Raw genomic sequence first — 22,772 nt, forward strand, 5'->3', positions numbered from 1 at the left:
CTACCCCTTAGAAACATTTTATAAAGTTATAATAAGTGGATCCAACTGACAACCTGGGCACATACAGAGTAGATTTTTATTCTGGCCATTGTTTTTGGTTTATCCATAACTCCATTCTGTTGCCCTGAGTGACACAATTCTTCTTGTGAGTGGTCATATGACTCCTAGAAAGTTGGGTTGTAGGGAGAGATGGTTGTGGGTGCCACTTCCAGGACCAGCCTGTAAAATCCTTCAGCAGATGTTATTTAACTTCCCCTGTTCAGTGCACAGCTACATGATGGAAGGAACAGGAGTGTCTTGGTCACTTTTTGGAAAAATACTGCTCCAGAGAGCCATCTGACCAAGAACAAGCATGTTAGAATATTTTGTGATTGAGAAAAACTTTTGTCATATTAGCACTTTGAAGTTTCAGATTATTTATTGCTAGCATCAGTTTCCCTATCCCAACAATGACACTAGTTTTTGCTATGATATTTTGAGACTCTAGATCTCCTCAGTGATGTCTTGGAGGTATATGATGGAGACTAGGGAAGGTTGCTTCAACTGAAACAGCCCTGCCTTTAAACGATGTTATGTCTGGGCCGGCGCCGTGGCTTAATAGGCTAATCCTCCGCCTTGCGGCGCCGGCACACCGGGTTCTAGTCCCAGTCGGGGCGCTGGATTCTATCCCGGTTGCCCCTCTTCCAGGCCAGCTCTCTGCTATGGCCCAGGAAGGCAGTGGAGGATGGCCCAAGTGCTTGGGCCCTGCACCTGCATGGGAGACCTGGAGAAGCACCTGGCTCCTGGCTTCGGATCAGCATGATGCGCCGGTCACAGCGGCCATTGAAGGGTGAACCAACGGCATAAAGGAAGACCTTTCTCTCTGTCTCTCTCACTATCCACTCTGCCTGTCAAAAAATAAAAATAAATAAATGATGTTATGTCTGAAAGCATGTGTTTATAATGCACATGGTGGAGACTTCAAAAGGTATAAAAGGCAGTACAATAAAAATAAATCACCTTCACACCTTTGTTATTATCTCCCATTTCCCTCCCCACAGAGAAATTTTTGTTATCCATTTCCTGAGTTTAAGAGATAACCTATGCACATACAAGCATATGTACTGGCAATATGTTTGTCTAATTCCTCATTAATGGAGAATTTTTGACTAGTATAAATAATGATGTGGTGAATATCCTCGTATACATGTCACTTGACACTTATCACAAGTAAGTGAAAATGGATAAAATGGATCCCTAGGATTGGAAATGCTAGATTAAAAGATGTATACATTTTACATTTTGATAAAAAAAAAACCAAAGTAGCCTTCCAGGGGGTTCTGCCAATTTATACCTATACTAATAACTGTACCAAAGTTTCAGACTCTTCAGATCCTTCCCATTGCAATATATAAAGGGTCTTCAAAAAGCTCACAGAAATACATTGTGTGAAAAAACAGATTACTTATTTATTTTGAAAGGCAGACAGAAAGAAAGGGAGACAGAGAAAGACAGAGCTAATATCTGCTGGTTCACTCTCCAAATGACCACAACAGTGTTTCTTGTTACCTTGATGTATCAGAAATGGTACTTCATTGTAGAATAGTGCACATTTTCATACTGTGCGTAAGGTTTTCCATCTTCACATGTTTAAGTCACTGACCATTCCTTTCCTTGTTAACGGAACTCTTAATTTTCAACTAGATATCATTCTTTTTCTTATTGATTGATAGGAAATATTTAACTGTAAAGAAAATGTAACTATATTATAGAAAAGAGTTAAGATCATTCATCAGCTGGATGGAGTGTGATGCTAACACGAAAATCACTGTCTATACTACTTTGTAACTTACCCTTGCTGTTAAAACTTTGCCCTCCAGCCCATTCCCTTGGGAATCTGTGTCAGGATCCCAACAAGTGCCACTTGCCTTATGTGTTTGACACTCTGCGTCAGAGTTTCTCAACCATGGCACTGTTGACTCTCCGGCTGGATACATCTTCATTGTGGAGGATTGTCTGCCCTGCATTGTAGACTGTTGAGCCGCACACCTGGCCTCTTTGTGCGGGATGCCAGTATTACATCCTTCTTCCACTTGTGACAACTAAAAATGTTTATGGATTGTCATAAGTTCTTTGGAGGATGGGGAGGCAAAAACCTCCCCAGCTGAGAACAAGTTACCTAAGTCTACAAACGTGCATTGCTGGCATAAGGCAGGATGCATTAGCGATCTGTTTGCTGTGTTGTATACTCTGGGAGTCCCACATGGCTATCCAAATGGTAAAGTGCAAGACACTAAGTTCTGTGATAAGTACGACACTCGTCTAGTGACCTAGTCAAAAAGACAAAAGAACATACAACCACAGAAGAGTAACCTCTCTTAAATCTGTGAGTATACCTAGGAAATATAAAACAAAAAGATGTAAGACAGGAAGGTTAGCCAACTCGGGCCTCACAGGGTAGGAGGGACTTGATGAGGTCATCAGAGCCCAGGAACTAGTCCTTAGCTTGTTGTTTCACAAAATAGCTGCTCTTTTCCTTTAAAATTACAAAAAAAAAATTTTATCTTAGTAAGTGAAATTTTATCTTTAAAATTATTTTAAATGTATCTTTTAAAAAGTCATTGTTGGCCGGCGCCGTGGCTTAACAGGCTAATCCTCCGCCTTGCGGCGATGGCACACAGGGTTCTAATCCCGGTCGGGGTGCCGGATTCTATCCCGGTCGCCCCTCTTCCAGGCCAGCTCTCTGCTGTGGCCCGGGAAGGCAGTGGAGGATGGCCCAAGTCCTTGGGCCCTGCACCCGCATGGGAGACCAGGAGAAGCACCTGGCTCCTGGCTTTGGATCAGCGCGATGCGTTGGCCGCAGCGGCCATTGGAGGGTGAACCAACGGCATAAAGGAAGACCTTTCTCTCTGTCTCTCTCTCTCTCTCTCACTATCCACTCTGCCTGTCAAAAAAAAAAATTAAAAAAAGTCATTGTTTCCATAAGCTATTTATTTACTTAATTTGAAAGAGTGACAGATGGATACACAAGTGTGAACATGTGTGTGTGTGCACACACACGCACACACACACAGCTTCTATCTTCTAGTTCACTCCCCAGATGCCTGCCTCAGCCCAGGCTGAACCAGGCTCAAGCCAGGAACCCAGAGCTCCATCTGAATTTCCCTGTTGATGACAGAAACCTAAGTACTTGAATCATCAACTGTTGCCTCCCAGGATACACATTAGCATGAAGCTGGAATTGGAAGCAGAGCTGGGATTCAAACACAGGAACTCCGATATGGCATGTGGATGTGCCCAAGAGACGGCTGAGCTGGCGCTGTGGCTCAACAGGCTAATCCTCCGCCTAGTGGAACTGGCACACCGGGTTCTAGTCCCAGTTGGGGCACCGGATTCTGTCCCGGTTGCTCCTCTTCCAGTCCAGCTCTCTGCTGTGGCCAGGGAGTGCAGTGGAGGATGGCCCAAGTGCTTGGGCCCTGCACCCCATGGGAGACCAGGAGAAGCGCCTGGCTCGGATCAGTGCGGTGCGCCGGCCACAGCGCGCCAGCCGCGGCGGCCATTGGAGGGTGAACCAACGGCAAAAAGGAAGACCTTTCTCTCTGTCTCTGTCTCTCTCTCTCACTGTCCACTCTGCCTGTCAAAAAAAAAAAAAAAAAAGAGGCGGCTGAACAGCTGTTAAGTTAAATTGTGCCACAATGCCTTCCCACTAGAAAGTGAAATTTTAGCAAGAAACATTTATTGATGTGTTTTCGAGCCTGTTAACCATACCCACCTCCTTCATCAAACCTGTTATATTTGTGTATAGAGATTTTTAATAATAAAAGTGTATTTATTAACTAATTTAAAAGGATCAAAAATATATATGTGTATGTATATATATAAATATTACTTTGCAGCTTGTTTTTGTCACTCATAGTTTATCACAAATATTTCCCAACAACATTTGTTGGTCTTTTTAGTGGTTGCATAATATGTCATAGTATATGTGTATAAAAATTTGGCCAACAGGTTTCCTATTGAATACATCTGGATTTTTCTTGACTTTTTCCCAGCAACATCAATGCCACAATGAACATTCACATATTTATATTCTTATATATTCATCTATTTCTTTAAGAAAACTGGGATTTTGGATTGACTATGTAGGTATACTGCTAAATATTTTCAGACCATGATTATTTTCCAACAGTTTGACAGCAATGTATGTGCATATCAGTTTTCCCAAATCCTGGTTAGCAATAGACGCTGACAATAAAATTTATTTTCTTTTTACCTATTTGAGGAGTGAAAATGGTACCACCTTGGTTTACTTGCATATACCTGACTACTAACAGGTATGAGCATATTTATAATTTTTATGTACTCAAATGTATTCAGTTTTTGAAAAATGATTCCTGGGCATTAAACCACTGCTTGGGGTGGCCACATCCTATATGTGTGTGTGTGTGTGTGTATCCCTATATATCTGGGACTTAGTCTTTCCTCTGCTTCTAATCCAACATCCTGAAACTGCACTGGGGAGGCAGCAGATGATGGCTTGAAGAGTTGAGTTTCTGCCATCCATGTGCGAGATCCAGATGGAGTTCCTGGCTCCTGTTCCTGCCTGGCTCAGCCCTAATTGTTGCAGGTAATTGGGGAGTGACCAAGTAGATGGAAGATCTCTATGTTTCTGTCTCTCTCTCTCTCTCTCTCTCTCTCTCACTCTCACTCTCTCTATGTCAGTCTTGCTCTCTCTTGTCACTATGACTTTTAAACAAATGAAAATGAACAAATATTACGAAATTGTTCTTGTGCTAAGTTCTTTCTTGATCAAGTTATATATCTTATAATATTTTTATTTTTAAAATTTAGATCTTCAGTACATCAGTAATTTACTTTTTTTTAAATTGATTTAACAGGTAGATTTACAGACAGTGAGAGAAAGAGAGACAGAGAGAAAGGTCTTCCATCCGATGGTTCACTCCTCAAATGGCCGTGATGGCCAGAGCTACGCCAATCCAAAGCCAGGAGCCTCTTCCTGGTCTCCCATGCAGGTGCAGGGGCCCAAGCACTTGGGCCATCCTCCACTACTTTCCCGGGCCACAGCAGAGAGCTGGAGTGGAAGAGGAGCAACTGGGACTAGAACCAGCGCCCACATGGGATGCTGGTGCCACAGGCGGAGGATTAACCTAGTGTACCATGGCGCCGGCACCAGTAATTTACTTTTATATGTCTGAGCATACTTCAAAAAGTTTGTGGAGGGGTGGGAATTTGGTCTTGTGGTCAAGATGCAGGTTGGAACACCCACATTACCATATCAGGGTACTTGGGTTCAAGTTCAGGCTCTGATTCTAATTTTAGTTTTCTACTAATGTGTACCCTGGGAGACAGCAGGTAATGGCTCAAGTATTTGAGTCCCCGTCACCCATGAGGGATACCTGGATTAAGTTGTCAGCCTGAGCTTCACCCTCTTGGCCATTGTGGGTATCTGTGGGGTGAACTCATTGATGGGAACTTTCTTTCTTTGGCTCTCTGTCTCTGAAATATTAATTTTAAAGTTTGTGGAAAATGGAATTGAAAGATATTATTTTGGTGCAGAAGAAGAAATCCATGTGTAGTATTTTTTATAATATGCATTTCCCATAAACTTTTTACAGACTCCTCAAAATGTGAGGAAGGGGAATGTATTAATACTATTTAATGATATATAAAAAGTTGATACCAGTTCCCCTAATAACCATAGTAATATTAAACTGATATCAATGCTATAATGAAGCTTACTAGTGTAAGAGAATAGAACCCCCAAGTTAGCTAGGGCATTAATAGTGACTCTGAACATTTTCTTTTTAGTGCAAAACTCTATATAAAAAGCTAAATTACAGTTGAAGGCTGCTTAGGGGCATGGAAATAGAAAATAGGCTAACTATTCTCAGTGACTAGCATCCCAAAGTCTGACAGTGCAATGCTTCAATGTCCACCCTGTCAAACAAGGCACCACACATCTCTGTCCCAGGTTTCATTTTCTCACATGAACTAGGCTGCCACAAGCTACTAAGGTCCTTGCCTTATATCTTTCTTCTTCTTCTTCTCCTCCTCCTGCTCCTCCCCCTCCCCCTCCCCCTCCTCCTCCTCCTTCTTCTTCTTTTTGGATCTATGATGACCATCACCCTTCATTCAATAATTCTTTTCCTATATGTAAATATCCATTTAAATTATTCATTCATTCTGTCATCCATCCATTCATTCAATAGATATATGTGCCAGCCACTGTACAGCTGGAGATAGGGGAATCGGATGAAATTTCTGCTGTAGATTCGGACAGTCAATGAAACACATAACAATTAAGTTAGTAAGTAAAACAGGGTAATATATCCTGAATAAGGAATAGGAGCATTCATTCTAGGAATGGAGGCACAGGAAAAAAGATAACAAATCTGTGGCAGGCATGTATGTATTTATTTTAAGATGTCCTTTTAGAATTAAGGAACTTTAGACACAAACTCCAACATTAGGAATTCCTGAGCAAAGCCATTCATAGCAAGATCCTCTTCAGATCAGTTGCAGCTTAAATGGAAGGGACCTTACTTACCAGGTGCTACTGAGCATGACCACCTCAGTAAAATTATGATCAAGCTTCTACCCCTTAAATCTTCACAGGTGAACTCAAAAGACATGCCTCATTATTCCTGTAAGCCTACCAGAGACCTTGAGTATTTCTTCAAAAGCAAAAGATAAGTAAAGCCTTTGCCTTCATTACATCAACACTGTTGCACCTTAAGGCAGACATGCTATACTTGCCTCTTTTGATTCTCTCTGGGAACTGTTGTTGATAATAAAACTCCTAATGGGTTATTCTATTATAATTCTCTATGCTCGAGCTCAATGGGTTTATAATCTATCACCACCCACTATCTGGGAATCTGTAAGATATGTTCTTTTCATCTTGAGGGGCACTCCACTTACAAATGGTCTTGTTCCAGTTTTGCTTATGCTAATTAACAAACTTACATGTTTCAGAACTCAACAACTTCTAGGAATAACTGACCATGCAAGAGACACAGACATTGGTGGTAACTGAGACTGCTCTAGCTCACAAAACGAATTTGTTAGATAAGATAGGCTGAGGGGCTGGTGCCATGGTGCAGTAGGTTAATTCTCCACCCGTGGCACTGGCATCCCATGTGGGTACTGGTTCGAGTCCTGGCTGCTTCTCTTCCAATCCAGCTCTCTGCTGTGGCCTGGGAAAGCAGTAGAGGATGGCACAAGTCCTTGGGCCTGTGCACCCACATGGGAGACCAGAAAGAAGCTCCTGGCTTCGGATCGGCACAGCTCCAGATGTTGTGGCCATTTGGGGAGTGAACCAATGGAAGGAAGACCTTTCTCTCTGTCTCTCCCTCTCACTGTCTGTAACTCTACCTCTCAAATAAGTAAATCTTAAAACAAACAAACAAACAAACAAACAAAAAAAAAACCAGAGACTTCCAGACCCAAGACAGGCAGGGCCTGCACTGCGCTCCTCATAAGCAGGAAGCAGCTATAGAAGATCTGATGATTCTACATCCTTCAACATCCCTTAGTTTAAGGGAATAGAGTCTCTGAGGGGGTAATGTTGTAGGAAGGCATACAGACTAAAATTGATCAGGTTTGTGAGCTGGAAGACCATGCCTTCACCATGCCCCCTGTGTGACCTCATGCCCCTACCTGACCATACCTGTGTGCCCACCTGCCAATCAGGCTAATTAACCACTCCCCTTTGGAAGTGGATTAAAGGCCTGAACCATGGTGGGCCCAGCCCTTTTTGCCTTTTGCCCTGGATCCCTTTGCTGCCCAATGCCTCTGGGGCTTTCTGCCCCATGCTTTCTGGCCTGCAAGCTCCCCCAGGTGACTGGCTCCCACTACTCAGTATGAATCCAGATTTCTCTTTCTTTCTTAGGTAGGGCCCTCACTCACCTATGCATTTCTCCCACTGAATAAAAAGCTTAAAAACTTTAAAAAAAAAAAAAGTCCTTTCAGAGTTATTTTGTACATCTATAAGCAACTAGGTACATAGGGTCTCCCTTCCACACATCCTCTTTTATTTTTTCCCATGTAGCACTTTATCATACACCTCGACCCATATCTTGCACCGTGCAGGTTGGAGATCATTTTGAGAACTTGGTGTTTCATTTAAAAAAAGAATCTGCAACGTGAAGAGCTCAGTGTAGCATACACTAATGCTAGAAAGAATTCCAGGGAAGTGGAGCTCTGAATATGAACTCGCAGGCCATTAGAAACAGAAAATGACTTGAGATTCAGGAAAGCAGTTCACAACCACTGGTGGATCAGACGTCGAATTGGGAGTTTGTTTCTGTCCTTTAATGTAATTTCTGTTCTCATTTATCCCACCTGCATGCATACCATGTTTCTGATATTTCAGCATACTAACAACCATATTGCAAACATAACATTGATAGAATTCTTAAACAACACAAGTATACAATAAATATAAATGAACAAATAAATGAAAAATGTACAAGACGTTAAGATTATAGATTTTTTTTTCAAAAGAGGTGGGAGTTTTCTGTTTCGATGGGATATTGGCTTCCAATATTTCATTTGTTATATTTTACCACTGTGGTTTAGGATGACCTTGTGAAATATTTCATTTGCTTGGTTAGAGGGAATCAATTTGGGTGACTCGACAACGATTTTTTTTTTTTTTGGGTCAGGCGGAGTTTAGACAGTGAGAGAGAGAGAAAGGTCTTCCTTCCGTTGGTTCATCCCCACCCCACCCCAAATGGCCGCTCTGCACCCATCCGAAGCCAGGAGCCAGGTGCTTCCTCCTGGTCTCCCATGCCGGTGCAGGGCACATGCACTTGGGCCATCCTCCACCGCACTCCTGGGCCACAGCAGAGAGCTGGCCTGGAAGAGGGGCAACCGGGATAGAATCCGGGGTGCCGGCGCCGCAGGCGGAGGATTAGCCTAGTGAGCCGCGGAGCCAGCAGACAACGATGGTCTTAAGGCTTCTTACTTGAGGGATGTTTACTTTCAAAAATGGAAGGAAGTGACTGGCTGTTAAGGGGGAGATTCTGTTTAATTTGAAGTGCAAACATTTTTGAACCCACTAAATGATATCTCAAAGATGGGTTTCCAGCCTTCTCGGTTCTTTTTGAAGCTAAAGCAACAGAGCTTGAGTTGGTTGCCTAAGCTCATGCAGGTATCGGTGCAATACATCCAGGACCCATAGTCAGTTTAAGGAATGGTGTGCTGTGAACGCGGAGAAGTTCGTTAAGTGGCTAGAAATGCTGTGCTGCAGGCAGATGCCACGCAAAGCATAGGTGCTTAGTTAAGGCTGTAAAGTAACAGAATTTCCCAGGGCAAGTGCAATGTGGTGGAGCTTCCAGTGGGGAAGCAACTCTGGCTTTTGAAATACTATGTACCCTTTACATATAGCTAGCTTATTTAATTTTCATAACCCTGCAAAATAGGTATTACGAGAAAAATTGGATTTAGAAAAGGCTAACTTGCTCGGTAGACAAGAATCCCAAATGTAAAGCAAACCCAGAGATGGGGAGCGGCCCAGCCTTGTTCTTGACTGCCAGACTTGACCCAACGCAATCACCGGGGCCCACAGGTAGGAACGCACACACATTTGAGCACAAGTTACGGACCGAAAGCCCAGAGGCTGACTCCCAAGTTCCCAGGTCAAAGGACCTAGGACGGGCACACGCGCCTTTGAGGATCTGACACTGTCGCCCCACAAGGGAGGGCGAGAGGGCAAAACAGCCGATCACTGAAGGGGAGGGCCAAGCACAGGAGCTGAAGCAGGGCTGTCAGAACGGCGCGGGGGCGGCAGAGCGCCCTGTTCTTTCCTCCCCGTTGACAAAAGCCCAACGGCTACCCAGCCGATTTCAAGGAGCGAAGCTTCTTCAGTCCCCATCGCCTCTCAGGAGCCCAACTCTAACCCTTAGCTGAACGTGGACAGGGCTAGGCAGAGAAGGTGTACGCTTGTGGAAACTCCGTGAACCCAAACGTGTGCCTCCCGGACGGTCCTGACAGAAGTTCAAAAGCGGCCGCCTCCGAGCGCGCACGACACGCCCGCCTCCGAGGGGCGGGGCCTCAGGCCGCCCGAGCCGCGTTCCCTCCCGGCCCGGGCCTCCGCCCGCCACGTGACCGGCCGTGTTGTGGTTCGGCCCGCGTGGGTGGCGGGAGCGCCGGGAGGGCGGGGGCGGGGGCGGAGGCAGGTCACGTGACGGGGTTTAAATCTCCCGCAGCCGGAGCCGCGGGGGCGCCAGTGCCGCGCGTCGAGCGGGAGCAGAGGAGGCGAGGAAGGAGGGCCAGAGAGGCAGTTGGAAGATGGCGGACGAGGCGGCGCTCGCCCTTCAGCCCGGCGGCTCCCCGTCGGCTGCGGCGGCCGAGAGGGAGGCCGCTTCGCCGCCTGCTGGAGAGCCGCTCCGCAAGAGGCCGCGGAGAGACGGCCCCGGCCTCGGGTGGAGCCCGGGCGAGTCCGGCGGGCCGGCCCCCGAGCGTGAGGTGCCGGCGGCGGCGGCCGGGAGCTGCCCGGCTGTGGCGGCGGCGCTGTGGCGGGAGGCGGAGGCGGCGACGGCGACGGGCGGGGAGCGAGAGGCCCAGGCTGTGGTAGCGGCCGGAGGAGACAATGGGCCCGGCCTGCAGGGCCTACCCCGGGAGCCGCCGCCAGCCGACGATTTCTGCGAAGACGAAGACGACGACGACGAGGGCGAGGAGGAGGAAGAGGCGGCGGCGGGGATTGGGTACAGAGGTGCGCAGGGCGCGGGCGGCCGGGACTGCGCATCCCCCTCCTCCCCTCCTTCTCCTCCCAGGGCCCCTCCTGGTGTCCGGTGGGGGGGTCTCTAGGGCGGGCCGGGGGTTCCGGGCTGGCTCGCGGGATCCTCTCCCCATGGCGGCCCTCGGTTCAGCCGCGCTGCCCCGGGGCTGCCGGCCGTGCGGTGGGGAGCTGTGCGCGGACTTGCTCCTCGGCGTCCCTCGGTCCGCGGCCCCTCTCGGCGGCCTTGCGGCGTTCGACGCAGCCGCCGCCGGGTGTGGACGCTGTCGCCCTTGGCTTTACAAATAAGTTCTCTCTCTCCTAGTATTGCTTTCGTTGAACTTACTTTGCTCTCTCCTCCTCCTTCATCAGGACACTTTAAAAGTCTGCAACTTTTGGCTGTCCCGTTGGTCGACCTTTCGCAGTTGCCGGTGCAAACTGACACCTGTGCAATTTATTTATTATTTATTTGACGATCTGTACTTTTAAACTTGTAGTTACAAATTTTAAAAGAGCAAAGCGGCTTTTTGAGGTCTTAACCTTCAAACTCTAAAAGCATAGTTTCTAAAGCAGTCTTTTGTGATGCGTTTAGTGGGCACAGCATAATGAAGTACTTTTAGAGTGCTTTATATGAAGATTGTCTTTGAGTCGTGTTCTTAAGTGGTTTTAAGTTAAATGAGATTCTTCTGAATATATATGATCCTGAAACAGGTTAGACATGTTTTTGACATCCTGAAGTACATGTCTTGTCCTTGAGGGTTTCATAGTTTGACTTGAGAAGTTTCTGTGTCTGTCAGTACTGTGTCGGTACTAGCCAGTGGAGCATTTAGCCACATGGAAAAAAAAAAGTGTAGTGTATACATCAGGGACTGCACAGGTGAAACAGCTCCTGATTTCAAGAAACAAAATTCCTTCCTCCAGGTAAATTTGGCAAATATTAAATCTCTGTGATTCAATCTGCTGAACTAAGGAACCATCATAGTATTTAGAAGCGCAATTAATGGGAGAAACAGATAATGCAGAAATAGCTAAGTATGTTTAGTAGTATATAAAAGCCCAGAGTGCAGGCAGCCTTGGTTTTCACAACGTTGGTGGGTAAATTTTGACAACTTGCATGTACTTCATTGCTTGTATGATTGCTGAGTTCAGTCTATAGAGACTATGGCTTATTCTGTTTTGACTTTTTTAAAAGTAGAGTCAGATTTAAAAAAAAAAAATTAATTTTTTTTTTGGACAGGCAGAGTAGATAGAGACAGAGAGAAAGGTCTTCCTTTTTGCCGTTGGTTCACACTCCAATGGCCGCTGCGGCAGGCGCATCTCGCTGATCCGAAGCCAGGAGCCAGGTGCTTCTCCTGGTCTCCCATGCGGGTGCAGGGCCCAAGCACTTGGGCCATCCTCCACTGCCTTCCCGGGCCATAGCAGAGAGCTTGCCTGGAAGAGGGGCAACCGGGACAGAATCCGGCACCCCGACCGGGACTAGAACCCGGTGTGCCGACGCCGCAAGGCGGAGGATTAGCCTGTTAAGACACCGGGTCGGCCAAGACTCAGATTATTGATAGACTGAAGCTTTGAATTCTGCAAAGGATCTCTTGAGGATCAGACACCTGCTCTTGTGAATGTTGACCAGCTTTACACATGCAGAATGTATGTTAAATGATTTAGTCATTACAAATGGTTGCTTCAGGCTAATCCTCCACCTTGCGGCCCCAGCACACCGGGTTCTAGTCCCGCTTGGGACGCCGGATTCTATCCCGCTTGCCCCTCTTCCGGGCCAGCTCTCTGCTATGGCCCGGGAAGGCAGTGGAGGATGGCCCAAGTGCTTGGGCCCTGCACCCGCATGGGAGACCAGGAGAAGCACCTGGCTCCTGGCTTCAGATCAGCGAGATGCGCCTGCCGCAGCGGCCATTGGAGTGTGAACCAACGGCAAAAAGGAAGACCTTTCTCTCTGTCTCTCTCTCTCACTATCCACTCTGCCTGTCCAAAAAAAATGGTTGCTTTGTGACCACTGATGAGTCTTCTTGCATTTCAGATGCAGGCTGTCAGCAGCCTTAATGTTGATTTCTTTTGCAGATAATCTCCTGTTCAGTGATGAAATTATCACTAATGGCTTTCACTCGTGTGAAAGTGATGACGACGATAGAGCCTCACATGCAAGCTCTAGTGACTGGACTCCAAGGCCGCGGATAGGTATGGTTCAGAGCTGTGCGCCGCCCCTCCCCCCCTTTTTTTCCCCTCTGTCCCTTTAATAGATTGAAGTTTTTAGGTACATGGAGAGATTTAATAACAATTTATGTTTCTAAAAAAAATCTAGTGCTCTTTTTTAAGTACAAAAATTGTACGTATTTATGGGGTACCATCTGATGTTTTGAAACATTATAGATTGTGTAATATCTAAATTAGAGTAAACATCCCTATCTCCTCATACATCATCTTGTTATTGTGAAATCATTCAAAATCTTTTTTGGTATTTTTTTTTTTTAAAGAGAAATAAAAAGGGGTAAGCATAGAGGTTAATATGCTAGTTGGGTCTCCTGGATCCTATATCTGAGTGCCTACTTTGAAGTCCTGCTTTGCTGCTGATTCCAGCTTCTTGCTAATGGACAACGTTGGGGTTGGTGGATAGTGGTTCCAGTGGCTGGGTTCCTGCTACCCCTGTAAAAGACTTGGATTGGGTTCTTGACTCCTGGCTTCAGCATGGCCCAGCCCAGCTATGTGGCTGTTTGGGGACTGAAACGGCAGAGGGGAGCTCTCACTCACATCCGCTTTCTTGCTCTTGTGCTTTCACTCCGCCTTTTTAAATAACATAATTTTTAAAAATTAAATAAAACACACAGTGCATTTTCTTTTTTTTTAAAGACTTATTTACTTACTTGAAAGTCAGAGTTACACAGAGACAGAGAGAGGTCTTCCATCCGCTGGTTCACTCCCCAGATGGCCACAACAACCGGAGCTGTGCCGATCCGGAGCCAGGAGCTTCTCTGGGTCTCCCACATGGGTGCAGGGGCCCAAGGACTTGGGCCATCTTCCACTGCTCTCCCAGGCCACAGCAGAGAGCTGGATCAGAAGTGGAGCAGCCAGGACTTGAACCAGTGCCCATATGGGATGCCGGCATGGCAGGCGGCAGCTTTACCCACTATGCCACAGCGCTGGCCCCCCCACAATGCATTTTCAGTATTTATTGTCACTGTGCTATGCAATAAACACCAGAACTTCTTACTCCTAACTGTAGCTTAGTAGCTGCTAATCAACCTTTCCCCATTCCTTCCCCACAATTCTTTATTAAACAGCTCTGGCCCATGAAAGCTGGCTTCTGTTGTTTCTCAGCCAGCCAGATTATTTTTTCTTCCAGTTCTTTTCACTTGTACTATTCTTGTGGAATGTTCTTGTTCTGGGGAGATTGTCTTCCTCCCTCATTTCATATCTCTTTGTATATATGAATTTTTTTTCTTAACACTTTGAACTTTTTTTTTTTTTTTTAAGGTTTATTTTATGTATTTGAAAGAGTGAGAGAGAGAGGTCTTCCATCTGCTGGTTCACTCTCCAAATGGCTGGAGCCAGGCTGATCTGAATCTGGGAGTCAGGAGCTTCTTCGGATCTCCTGTGTGGGTGCAGGGGCCCACACACTTGGGCTTTCTTCCACTGCCTTCCCAGGCTTATTAGCAGGGAGCTGGATCAGAAGTGAAGCTGTTGGGACTTGAACTGGGCACCCATATGTGTATGCTGGCGCTGCAGGCTGGGACTTTAACCCACTACACCACAGTGATGGCACCAACACTTTCAACTTCTTAAAACTCTGTTGTATGTCTTTAATTGTGCTGTTTTGTATGTTGGATAAGCTCCATGAGGGCAGGGATTTTTAACTGACTTCTATATTACTTGTTAGTAGTTGATATAGTTTTATGCTAAATATTTTATTTAATATATGAATGAGATAGCAAAGTATTTTGAAGTAGCGAATATTTTCAGATTTTTATATCAAAGGTATTGTATAGTCATCTTGAAAGTGATCTTTTTCTTGTGCTGTCATTTTTTTAAATGGTTTGACTTTTTTAAGCATTTATTTATTTGTTTATTTGAAAGGCAGAGGGACAAAGAAAGAAGGGAGACAGACCTTCTACCTACTGGGTCATTCTTCATATGACTGAGACAACCAAGGCTGAGCCAGGTCAAAGAGAGGAGGCAGGAACTCAATCTCCTACATGGGTGGCAGGGCCCCAATGCTGCCTTCCCAGGCTCTTCAGCAGGAAGCTATATTTGAAGTGGAACCACTGGTACCCTGATGTTGGGATGGTGGCTTAACCTGCTGCTCCGCAACACCAGCCTCTGGCCTTGACTCTTTTCAAACATGTTGATGATAAGTTAGTTCCTCTTTAGTGTCTGTAATATTTTTTGCTTTTTAAGCTAGGAAACTGATCTGAATAACTTTGGGGTAAAGGAACGTGATTAATGTTCAGAACATCAGCATTATATGTACCATGTTAAGGTCAAATTCAGGGGCCAGTGCTGTGGTGTAGTGGGTAAAACTGCCGCCTGCAGTGCTGGCATCTCATATGGGTACCAGTTCTAGTCCCAGCTGTTCCACTTCTGATGCTGCTCTGCTATGGCCTGGGAAAGCAGTAGCAAATGGCCCAAGTACTTTGGCCTCTGCACTCATGTAGGAGACCCAGAAGCAGCTCCTGGTTTCGGAGCAGCCTAGCTCCAACTGTTGCGGCCATTTAGGGAGTGAACCAGCGATGGAAGACAAATCTCTCTTTCTCTCTGCCTCTCTGTAACTCTGCCTTTAGAATACATTAATCTTCAAAAAAGAAAAAAATCATCAAAATCAGAGGCTGCCGTTGTGGCTCAGTGAGTTAAGCTGCCACTTGCATTGTCAGCTGGCATCCCAGCCAGCCAGCATTCCATATCTGAATGCCAGTTTGAGACCCAGGCACTCCACTTCAATCCAGCTTCTTCTTAATGTTCCTGGGAAGGCAGCAGATGTCCCAAGTACTCATATGGGAGACCTGAATGGAGTGCTGCCTTTGGCCTGGCCCAGCCCAGGCTGTGGTGGGCCTTTAGAGGAGTGACCTAGCAAACGGAAAATCTCTTTCTTTGTCACTTTCTGCTTTTCAAATAAATAAATTTTTAAAAGAGATCAAATTAAAGGATGGGTATCCTGGCACAATGGTTTAGCTGCTGCTTTGGGATGCTTGCATTCCTTTACTGGAGTTCCTAGGTTCAAGTGCTTCTTCTACTTCCTATACAGCTTCCTGTCAGTGTGCGCTGTGGGAGGCAGCAGGTGATTTTCAAGTACTTGGGTTCTTGCCACCCACATAGGAGACCAGGATGGAGTTCCTGACTCCTAGCTTTGGCCTAGCCCAACTCTGTTGCAGGCATTTGGGAAGTAAATTAGCTGATGGAAGAGGTGTGTGTGTTTGTGTCTGTGTGTGTGTCTGTTGCTCTGTTTTTCAAATAAATAAAACTTGAAAAGATCAGATTGAAGATTATTACTGGATAAATTTTAAAAATGCTAGTTATGTTTACTTTTTTCTCTTATGTCCTTAGTGGTAAATAATATAAACTTCCAGGGCTGTTATCATCTTTTCTTTATTGATTTATGGAACTCTTGTGTAAACAACTTTTGTTTTAAATTATCATGTATGTTTCTAGATTTTAAGCTTGAGAGCTTAGGTGGTTTGACTCAAACTGTATACTTATAGCTCTAGGGAGAGCGTTCCCAGGTCTTGATTAGATCTCTCTAATTTACTTAGTCTTAGCATTAACTCTGAAGTTGTCCTGAGAATGAAATAACTTAAATTGCATTTGTTTATTTTGCAAAAAAACTTTATAGAGTAACAGGTCATGAAATTTTCATTGACTTGGAAGTGAATTTGATCTGAGTCTTTTTTTTTCCCCTTCATATAGGTCCATATACTTTTGTTCAGCAGCATCTCATGATTGGCACAGATCCTCGAACAATTCTTAAAGATTTACTACCAGAAACAATTCCTCCGCCTGAACTGGATGATATGACACTGTGGCAGATTGTTGTTAATATCCTTTCAGAACCACCAAAAAGGAAAAAAAGAAAAGATATTAATACAATTGAAGATGCCGTGAAATTACTGCAAGAGTGCAAAAAAGTAATAGTTCTAACTGGAGCTGGGGTATGTAAGGTGTATAAAACACCAGTGGAAGGGGAAGGTGGTATATGTTTTTCTTAGGCCTTTTCCAATTAAGACACATTTTCCTGGTTTAGAAGAATTTATCATGACATAGTGGATGTTTGGAAACTGCCAAAAACATTAGTGTTAACTTGGCTGAATTTTTTAAAAAATTTCTCCAACAGCCTTAAATATTTGCTTCTATTTATTATCACAGTTAGGTAAGTAGAGTTAAGACAAGATTTTAACCAGTAAACATATCACTAAAGGAGATGCTGCAAATTATTATTGTGCTTGCTAAGGTATGTCAGGGTCTGATGAAGAAACTGGGTATTTGTTTAGTCTTCTTGAAGAAACTAGAAACCTAATTGATATTCATAAGTGAAGAAGTTAGTGTTAGGAGAACAGGTTCTTCCTGTGCATTTTAAATTTAGATGCAATGATTGTGATCACTTGACTTTTTTTTTGAGTTATTTATTTGAAAGAGTTACACAGGAGCTGGCACCGCGGCTCACTAGGCTAATCCTCCGCCTGTGGCGCCGGCACACCGGGTTCTAGTCCCAGTCGGGGCGCCGGATTCTGTACCGGTTGCCCCTCTTCCAGTCCAGTTCTCTGCTGTGGCCCAGGAAGGCAGTGGAGGATGGCCCAAGTGCTTGGGCCCTGCACCTGCATGGGAGACCAAGAGAAGCACCTGGCTCCTGGCTTTGGATCAGCGTGGCGCGCCGGCCGCAGCGGCCATTGGAGGGCAAACCAACGATAAAGGAAGACCTTTCTCTCTGTTTCTCTCACTGTCCACTCTGCCTGTCAAAAAAAAAAAGAGTTACACAGAAAGAGGAGAGAGAGTGTACAATTGTCTGTCCACTGGTTCACTCACAAGTGGCTGCGATGGCTGGGGCTGGGGCTGGGTCATGCCACAGCCAGAAGCCAGGAGCTTCCTCTGGGTCTCCCATGTGCATGGCAGGGGCCCAAGGCTGCTTTCTCAGGCCGTTAGCTGGGAGCTGGATCTGAAGTGCGGCAGCCAGGACATAACTGGCACCCATATAGGGTACCGGTGTCAGGTGGCAGCTTTACCCACTATGCCACAGTGTTGGCTTCCGGCATTTTTCATTTGACCCACCTGTTGGTATTGTGTGTGGAAAACAGGGTATACTGGTATTATATGCTAGAATCTAGGACATCTGATAGAGGAAAATTCAGTCATTTTTTTCCTTACCTTTTTAGTTGGGGTGTTAGTTCATTTTAAATGATCATTAAGAATAGTAAATATTTTGCTTACAGATGTTTTAATTTGGGATCAGAGTGGAGTTAACTGATAATTTGTGAAATGAGAACTTCTGAAATCTCTTCTTGAAATGTCAGAGCTTATTTGTAGAAAAAGTTTAGTATCTAAATCTGGTTTTAAAAATTAAGCATTAAAATTAGCTAACATGGTTTCTATTTATTTTAAAAATGTGTATTGAGATAGCTCCTATTCACTGGTTCATTCCTCAGATTACCCCAGCAGGAACTCAGTCTGGGTCTCTGAAGTGATTGGTAGGAAACCCATTAGTGATCATCAGTGTCCTCAGCATCTGTATCAGTAGGAAACTGGGATCAGGAGTGGAACCTGTACTTGAATTCAGGCACTGCAGAATGGGATAGGGGATCCCAACCCACTGTTTTAACCAATGGGCCCAATCCCCACCCCTATAACATAGTTTTTATCTTATTTTCAAGATTTGTTTACTATTTGAAATGCAGAGCAACAGAGAGAGAGAGAGAGAGAAATCTTCTATCTGGTGGTTCAGTTTCCCAGTGGCCCACTATAAGCCAGGACTGAACCAGCCCAAAGCCAGGAACTCTATCCCTGTCTCCCACATGGGTGGCAGAGTCCCAAGTAATTGGGCAGTCTTTCACTGCTTTCCCAGACAAGTTAGCAAGGAAGCTGGGTTAGAAACTGACCAGCTAAGACGAACCGGCATGCTGATGTGGGGATTTGCAGGCCATGGCTAAACCCAATGCGCCATAACTGGGCCCTATAACATAGATTTTAAAGAAAACAGAATTTGGTATTCTTGAAGACAGAACATTGACTGTAGGACAACTTTCTTTGGAAATAATTTTCTGATAGAAATTCTTTCCTGGTTTCTGGTTGAATTACTTTTTTTTTTTTTTTTTTTTGATAGGCAGAGTTAGAAACAGAAAGGTCTTCCTTCCATTGGTTCACCCCCCAAATGGCCACCATGGCCAGCACGCTGCACCGATCCAAAGCCAGAAGCTAGGTGCCTCCTCCTGGTCTCCCATGTGGGTGCAGGGCCCAAGCACTTGGGCCATCCTCCACTGCCTTCCTGGGCCACAGCAGAGAGCTGGACTGGAAGAGGAGCAACCGGGACAGAATCCGGTGCCCCAACCGGGACTAGAACCCTGGGTGCCGGCGCCACAGGTGGAGGATTAGCCAAGTGAGCTGCGGCTCTGGCCAAGTTAAATTACTTTTCAAAAGTGATTTATTCTCCTCAGATTCCAGTTTCTTTAACCATTAATCACTCAACTAAAAAATTAATTAGCTCAACTTAAAATTCCTTATCTCCCTTAAAAATAGAATATGTGGTGGTTTTAATTATATTCATTTATTTAGGTATTTTATCATTTTAAATTAGGGTAGTATTTCTGCTTCTGTTCCCCAAAAGGAATCTGAAACTAGAATTTTGTTTCAATTCTTCCCTGATTGTATGGTGAGAGAACTAGTAATCATAAAGGTAGGAGATTTAATTACACAGATTATGCCATCCATGTTTCAGGTGTCTGTTTCATGTGGAATACCTGACTTCAGGTCAAGAGATGGTATATATGCTCGCCTTGCAGTAGACTTCCCAGATCTTCCAGATCCTCAAGCAATGTTTGATATTGAATATTTCAGAAAAGATCCTCGGCCATTCTTCAAGTTTGCAAAGGTACTATGAACTCTTCTAGTTGTTCTTTGGCCTCCTCTCATGAGACAGTATTTTGCTCCTAAGTTGTCTTAAACTTACATTTCTTGTCTAGAAGACTGGGTGCTGCCGTGGTGGAGTAAGATCTCTTTATTATGTAATGTCAGAATTTTTGTTACAGGATTGGACGTATTTTCAGAGACAGTTCGTATTTTTTAAGTTTGTACTTCAGTTATGGTCTTTTTTTGCCTGCCTTTTTGTTAAAGGTTTGTAGGCCATGTAAAGGTAATAACTGTTTTCATTTTTAGTATTTTGTAAGTTCATAAAGTTACCATTTTTGGTATGTTTTGTGATAGGTTAAAATCTGACAACCTGTGAGGATTTTCTTGAAAAATTCTTAGTCATTGGGAGTGGGGAAGATACTTAGGATGCATTTTTGTCAGCAGATTGCAGATGCACCTTATTCCACTTTGAAGTCTCTGGAGTCTCATTGTTGTGTCCATTCGAGAAGCCACTGGCCACATGTGGCTGCTGAGTATTAGAAATGTTGAAATGAAATGTGATTGTGGAAGACAACAAGATTGTAGAGACCTAGTATGGATAGACAATCAAATACATTTTATGAAATACTAAGAAGTATTGATTATATGTGGAAATGATAGTACTAGTGATACTAGGTTAAATAAAAATTTGAAATTTTCACTTTAATGTGGTTACTAGAAAATTAAAAATACAGAGCTCACATTATATATCAGTCGCACAGCTCTGCTGTAGAATATGGATTTAATAATGCATTATACCATGCCAAATCGTTAGAAAACTTCACAATGTCTTCTGAAAATAAATTGTAAAATTATTACTATTAAACTGCAAGTATATGGGGGCTTCAAAAAGTTCGTGGAAAATTGAACTAAAAGACAAAACTTATTTTGATGTAAAAAAAAAAAATTGAAATCCATGCTTTGTTTTTTCATTTTTCATGAATCTTTTGAAACTTTCTCATACGTGAAAGGGTCTTTTGTGTTAGTGACTATTTTTTAGTGAATCCAGAAATTAGTGAACCTGAATTTTAAAGTTTATTTAAAAAAATATTTTTTCTCATCTACTTGTTCATTCCCCAAATGCCCACAACTGTTAGAGCCAGGAGCTGGGACCGTAAACCAGCTCCCCTACATGGGTGACAGGAACCCAGTCACCTGAGCCATCACTGCTATCCTCTAGCGTCCGCATTAAAGTTGGTGACTACCTTAAGGAAATATAATTTTGTTTCATTCAAGTATAAAATGGCTAAATGGAAAAATCACTAAAAAATCTTGAATATGATTTGATTTTTATTTTATTTGAAAAAAGAGAGACAGAGACAGATATCCCATCTATTAGTTCGTTCCTCAAATGCCCAGAAAAGCCAGGGCTGGCTCAGGCTGACACCAGGAACCTAGAACTCAGTCCATGTCTCCTAGATGACTATTAAGGACCCACTCTCTTGAACTGTTCATCATGTGATGCTTCCTAGGGTGTCCGTTAACTGGGAAACTTGCTGGGAAGTGGAGGAACCAGAACCCGAACCAGGCACTCTGATGTGGGAGATGGTGATTTAGCCACTTGGCCAAACACCCACCCCTTGAATATGCCATAGTCAGTAATTTGAAAGCTGAATTTGAGAAGTTGTCAGGCTGAATTTTTCCAACAAATAACTTGAATCTTAATAAAAATTTTGAGCTTTTTACTTCGTGTATCAGCAATAGACGGTCATCTTCATTCTAGCCTTTAGAGCAGATCCTTTGCTTGTGCCTGGATATGGTAGAATTTTTTTTTATTTTTATTTACAGAATTATGGATCAGTGAGTTGTTTTTTTTTTTTTTAGCCTACTAGTAGTAGTGGTACTATACTATTGTATGACTTTGAAGAACAATGAAATACTACTTAATAATTATAAGTTTCTTTTTATATTTTTATTTATTTATTTTTAAATATTTTATTTATTTGAGAAGTACAATTGCAGACAGAGAGGGAAAGACATAGAGAAGTCTTGCATCTGCTGGTTCACTCCTCAAGTAGTTGCAGTGGCTGGAGCTGGGCCAATCTGAAGCCAAGAGCAAGGAGCTTCTTTCAGGTCTCCCACATGGGCACAGGGGCCCAAGCACTGGCTGTTTTCTACTGCTTTCCTAGGCCATAGCAGAGAGCTGGATCGGAAGAGGAGCAGCTAGGACTAGAACTGGTATCCATATGGGATACTAGCACTGCAGGTGGAGGATTAACCCACTGCACCACATTGCCAGCCCCTGCAGGTTTCTTAAATTGGACCTAGGACATTGACCTTGTTAGCAGACATTGACACTTTGAGAAAACCAGTAAGTAACTAGAAATTACTTCGATCTTGTGTCTGATTATAAAAGCTTGGCTCATTAATGCATTTATGTAGTGTTTACAGGATTTTTGCTAATAAATTGTTTTGAGAAGATAAATTTGAGAAAGTATGTTGTCATTAACATTTGTCACCTTTTTTATCACTGTTGGTTTACTAGAGTAGAGAAACTTAAATTGCCTAGTAAAGTTGTAAAGTGCAGTTAAATATTTAAATCGACAATTTTCTTTTGGTAGCAGTCTTTTTATATACATAGGTGTACACACACACACACACAGCAACTGAGAATAGAAAGATAAGGATTTTAAACCTAGCTAACTTACCAACCACATTTGCTTGTCAGCTTAAACTAATTTATAGAAGCAGTTCATAATTAATCTGATACGTATGCTATTTTTTAATTATTCTGATAGAGAATTGTGAAACTCTTTAAATGCATTTAATGAAAATCTAGACTGCTTATGAGAAAATAAAATATATAATTACTATAGAAAAAACACTATAATAATGTGTTAACGTGGTTCTTCACCACTGTATACAGGTTATATATTGCCTAGGAGAGAAAAGGTTGGGGGGGCAGCGTTTTTTGTCTATGAAAGTAAAAATACAGTACAACCTCTTCTAATTCTAATTATAT

General features: G+C 43.7%; 1 protein-coding gene and 1 non-coding gene across 2 annotated transcripts in view; one reads left to right on the forward strand and one right to left on the reverse strand.

Annotated features, from left to right (window-relative positions):
* Positions 1 to 10,241: 10,241 nt before the first annotated feature.
* Positions 10,242 to 22,772, forward strand: part of SIRT1 (sirtuin 1) — a 29,186-nt gene continuing 16,655 nt past the window's right edge. Inside the window, exons 1-4 of the mRNA XM_062214039.1 lie at positions 10,242 to 10,717; positions 12,791 to 12,907; positions 16,625 to 16,866; positions 19,641 to 19,793. Of these exons, the coding sequence (XP_062070023.1) occupies positions 10,294 to 10,717; positions 12,791 to 12,907; positions 16,625 to 16,866; positions 19,641 to 19,793 (936 nt within the window). The 5' untranslated portion in view covers positions 10,242 to 10,293. The remainder of the gene's footprint in view (positions 10,718 to 12,790; positions 12,908 to 16,624; positions 16,867 to 19,640; positions 19,794 to 22,772) is intronic.
* On the reverse strand, positions 11,640 to 11,705 carry LOC133776447 (small nucleolar RNA SNORD77). The gene has a single exon (XR_009868393.1). It is a non-coding gene; the product is annotated as a small nucleolar RNA SNORD77 (small nucleolar RNA).

Source organism: Lepus europaeus, chromosome 17, assembly GCF_033115175.1.
Source record: "Lepus europaeus isolate LE1 chromosome 17, mLepTim1.pri, whole genome shotgun sequence".
NCBI lineage: Eukaryota > Metazoa > Chordata > Mammalia > Lagomorpha > Leporidae > Lepus > Lepus europaeus.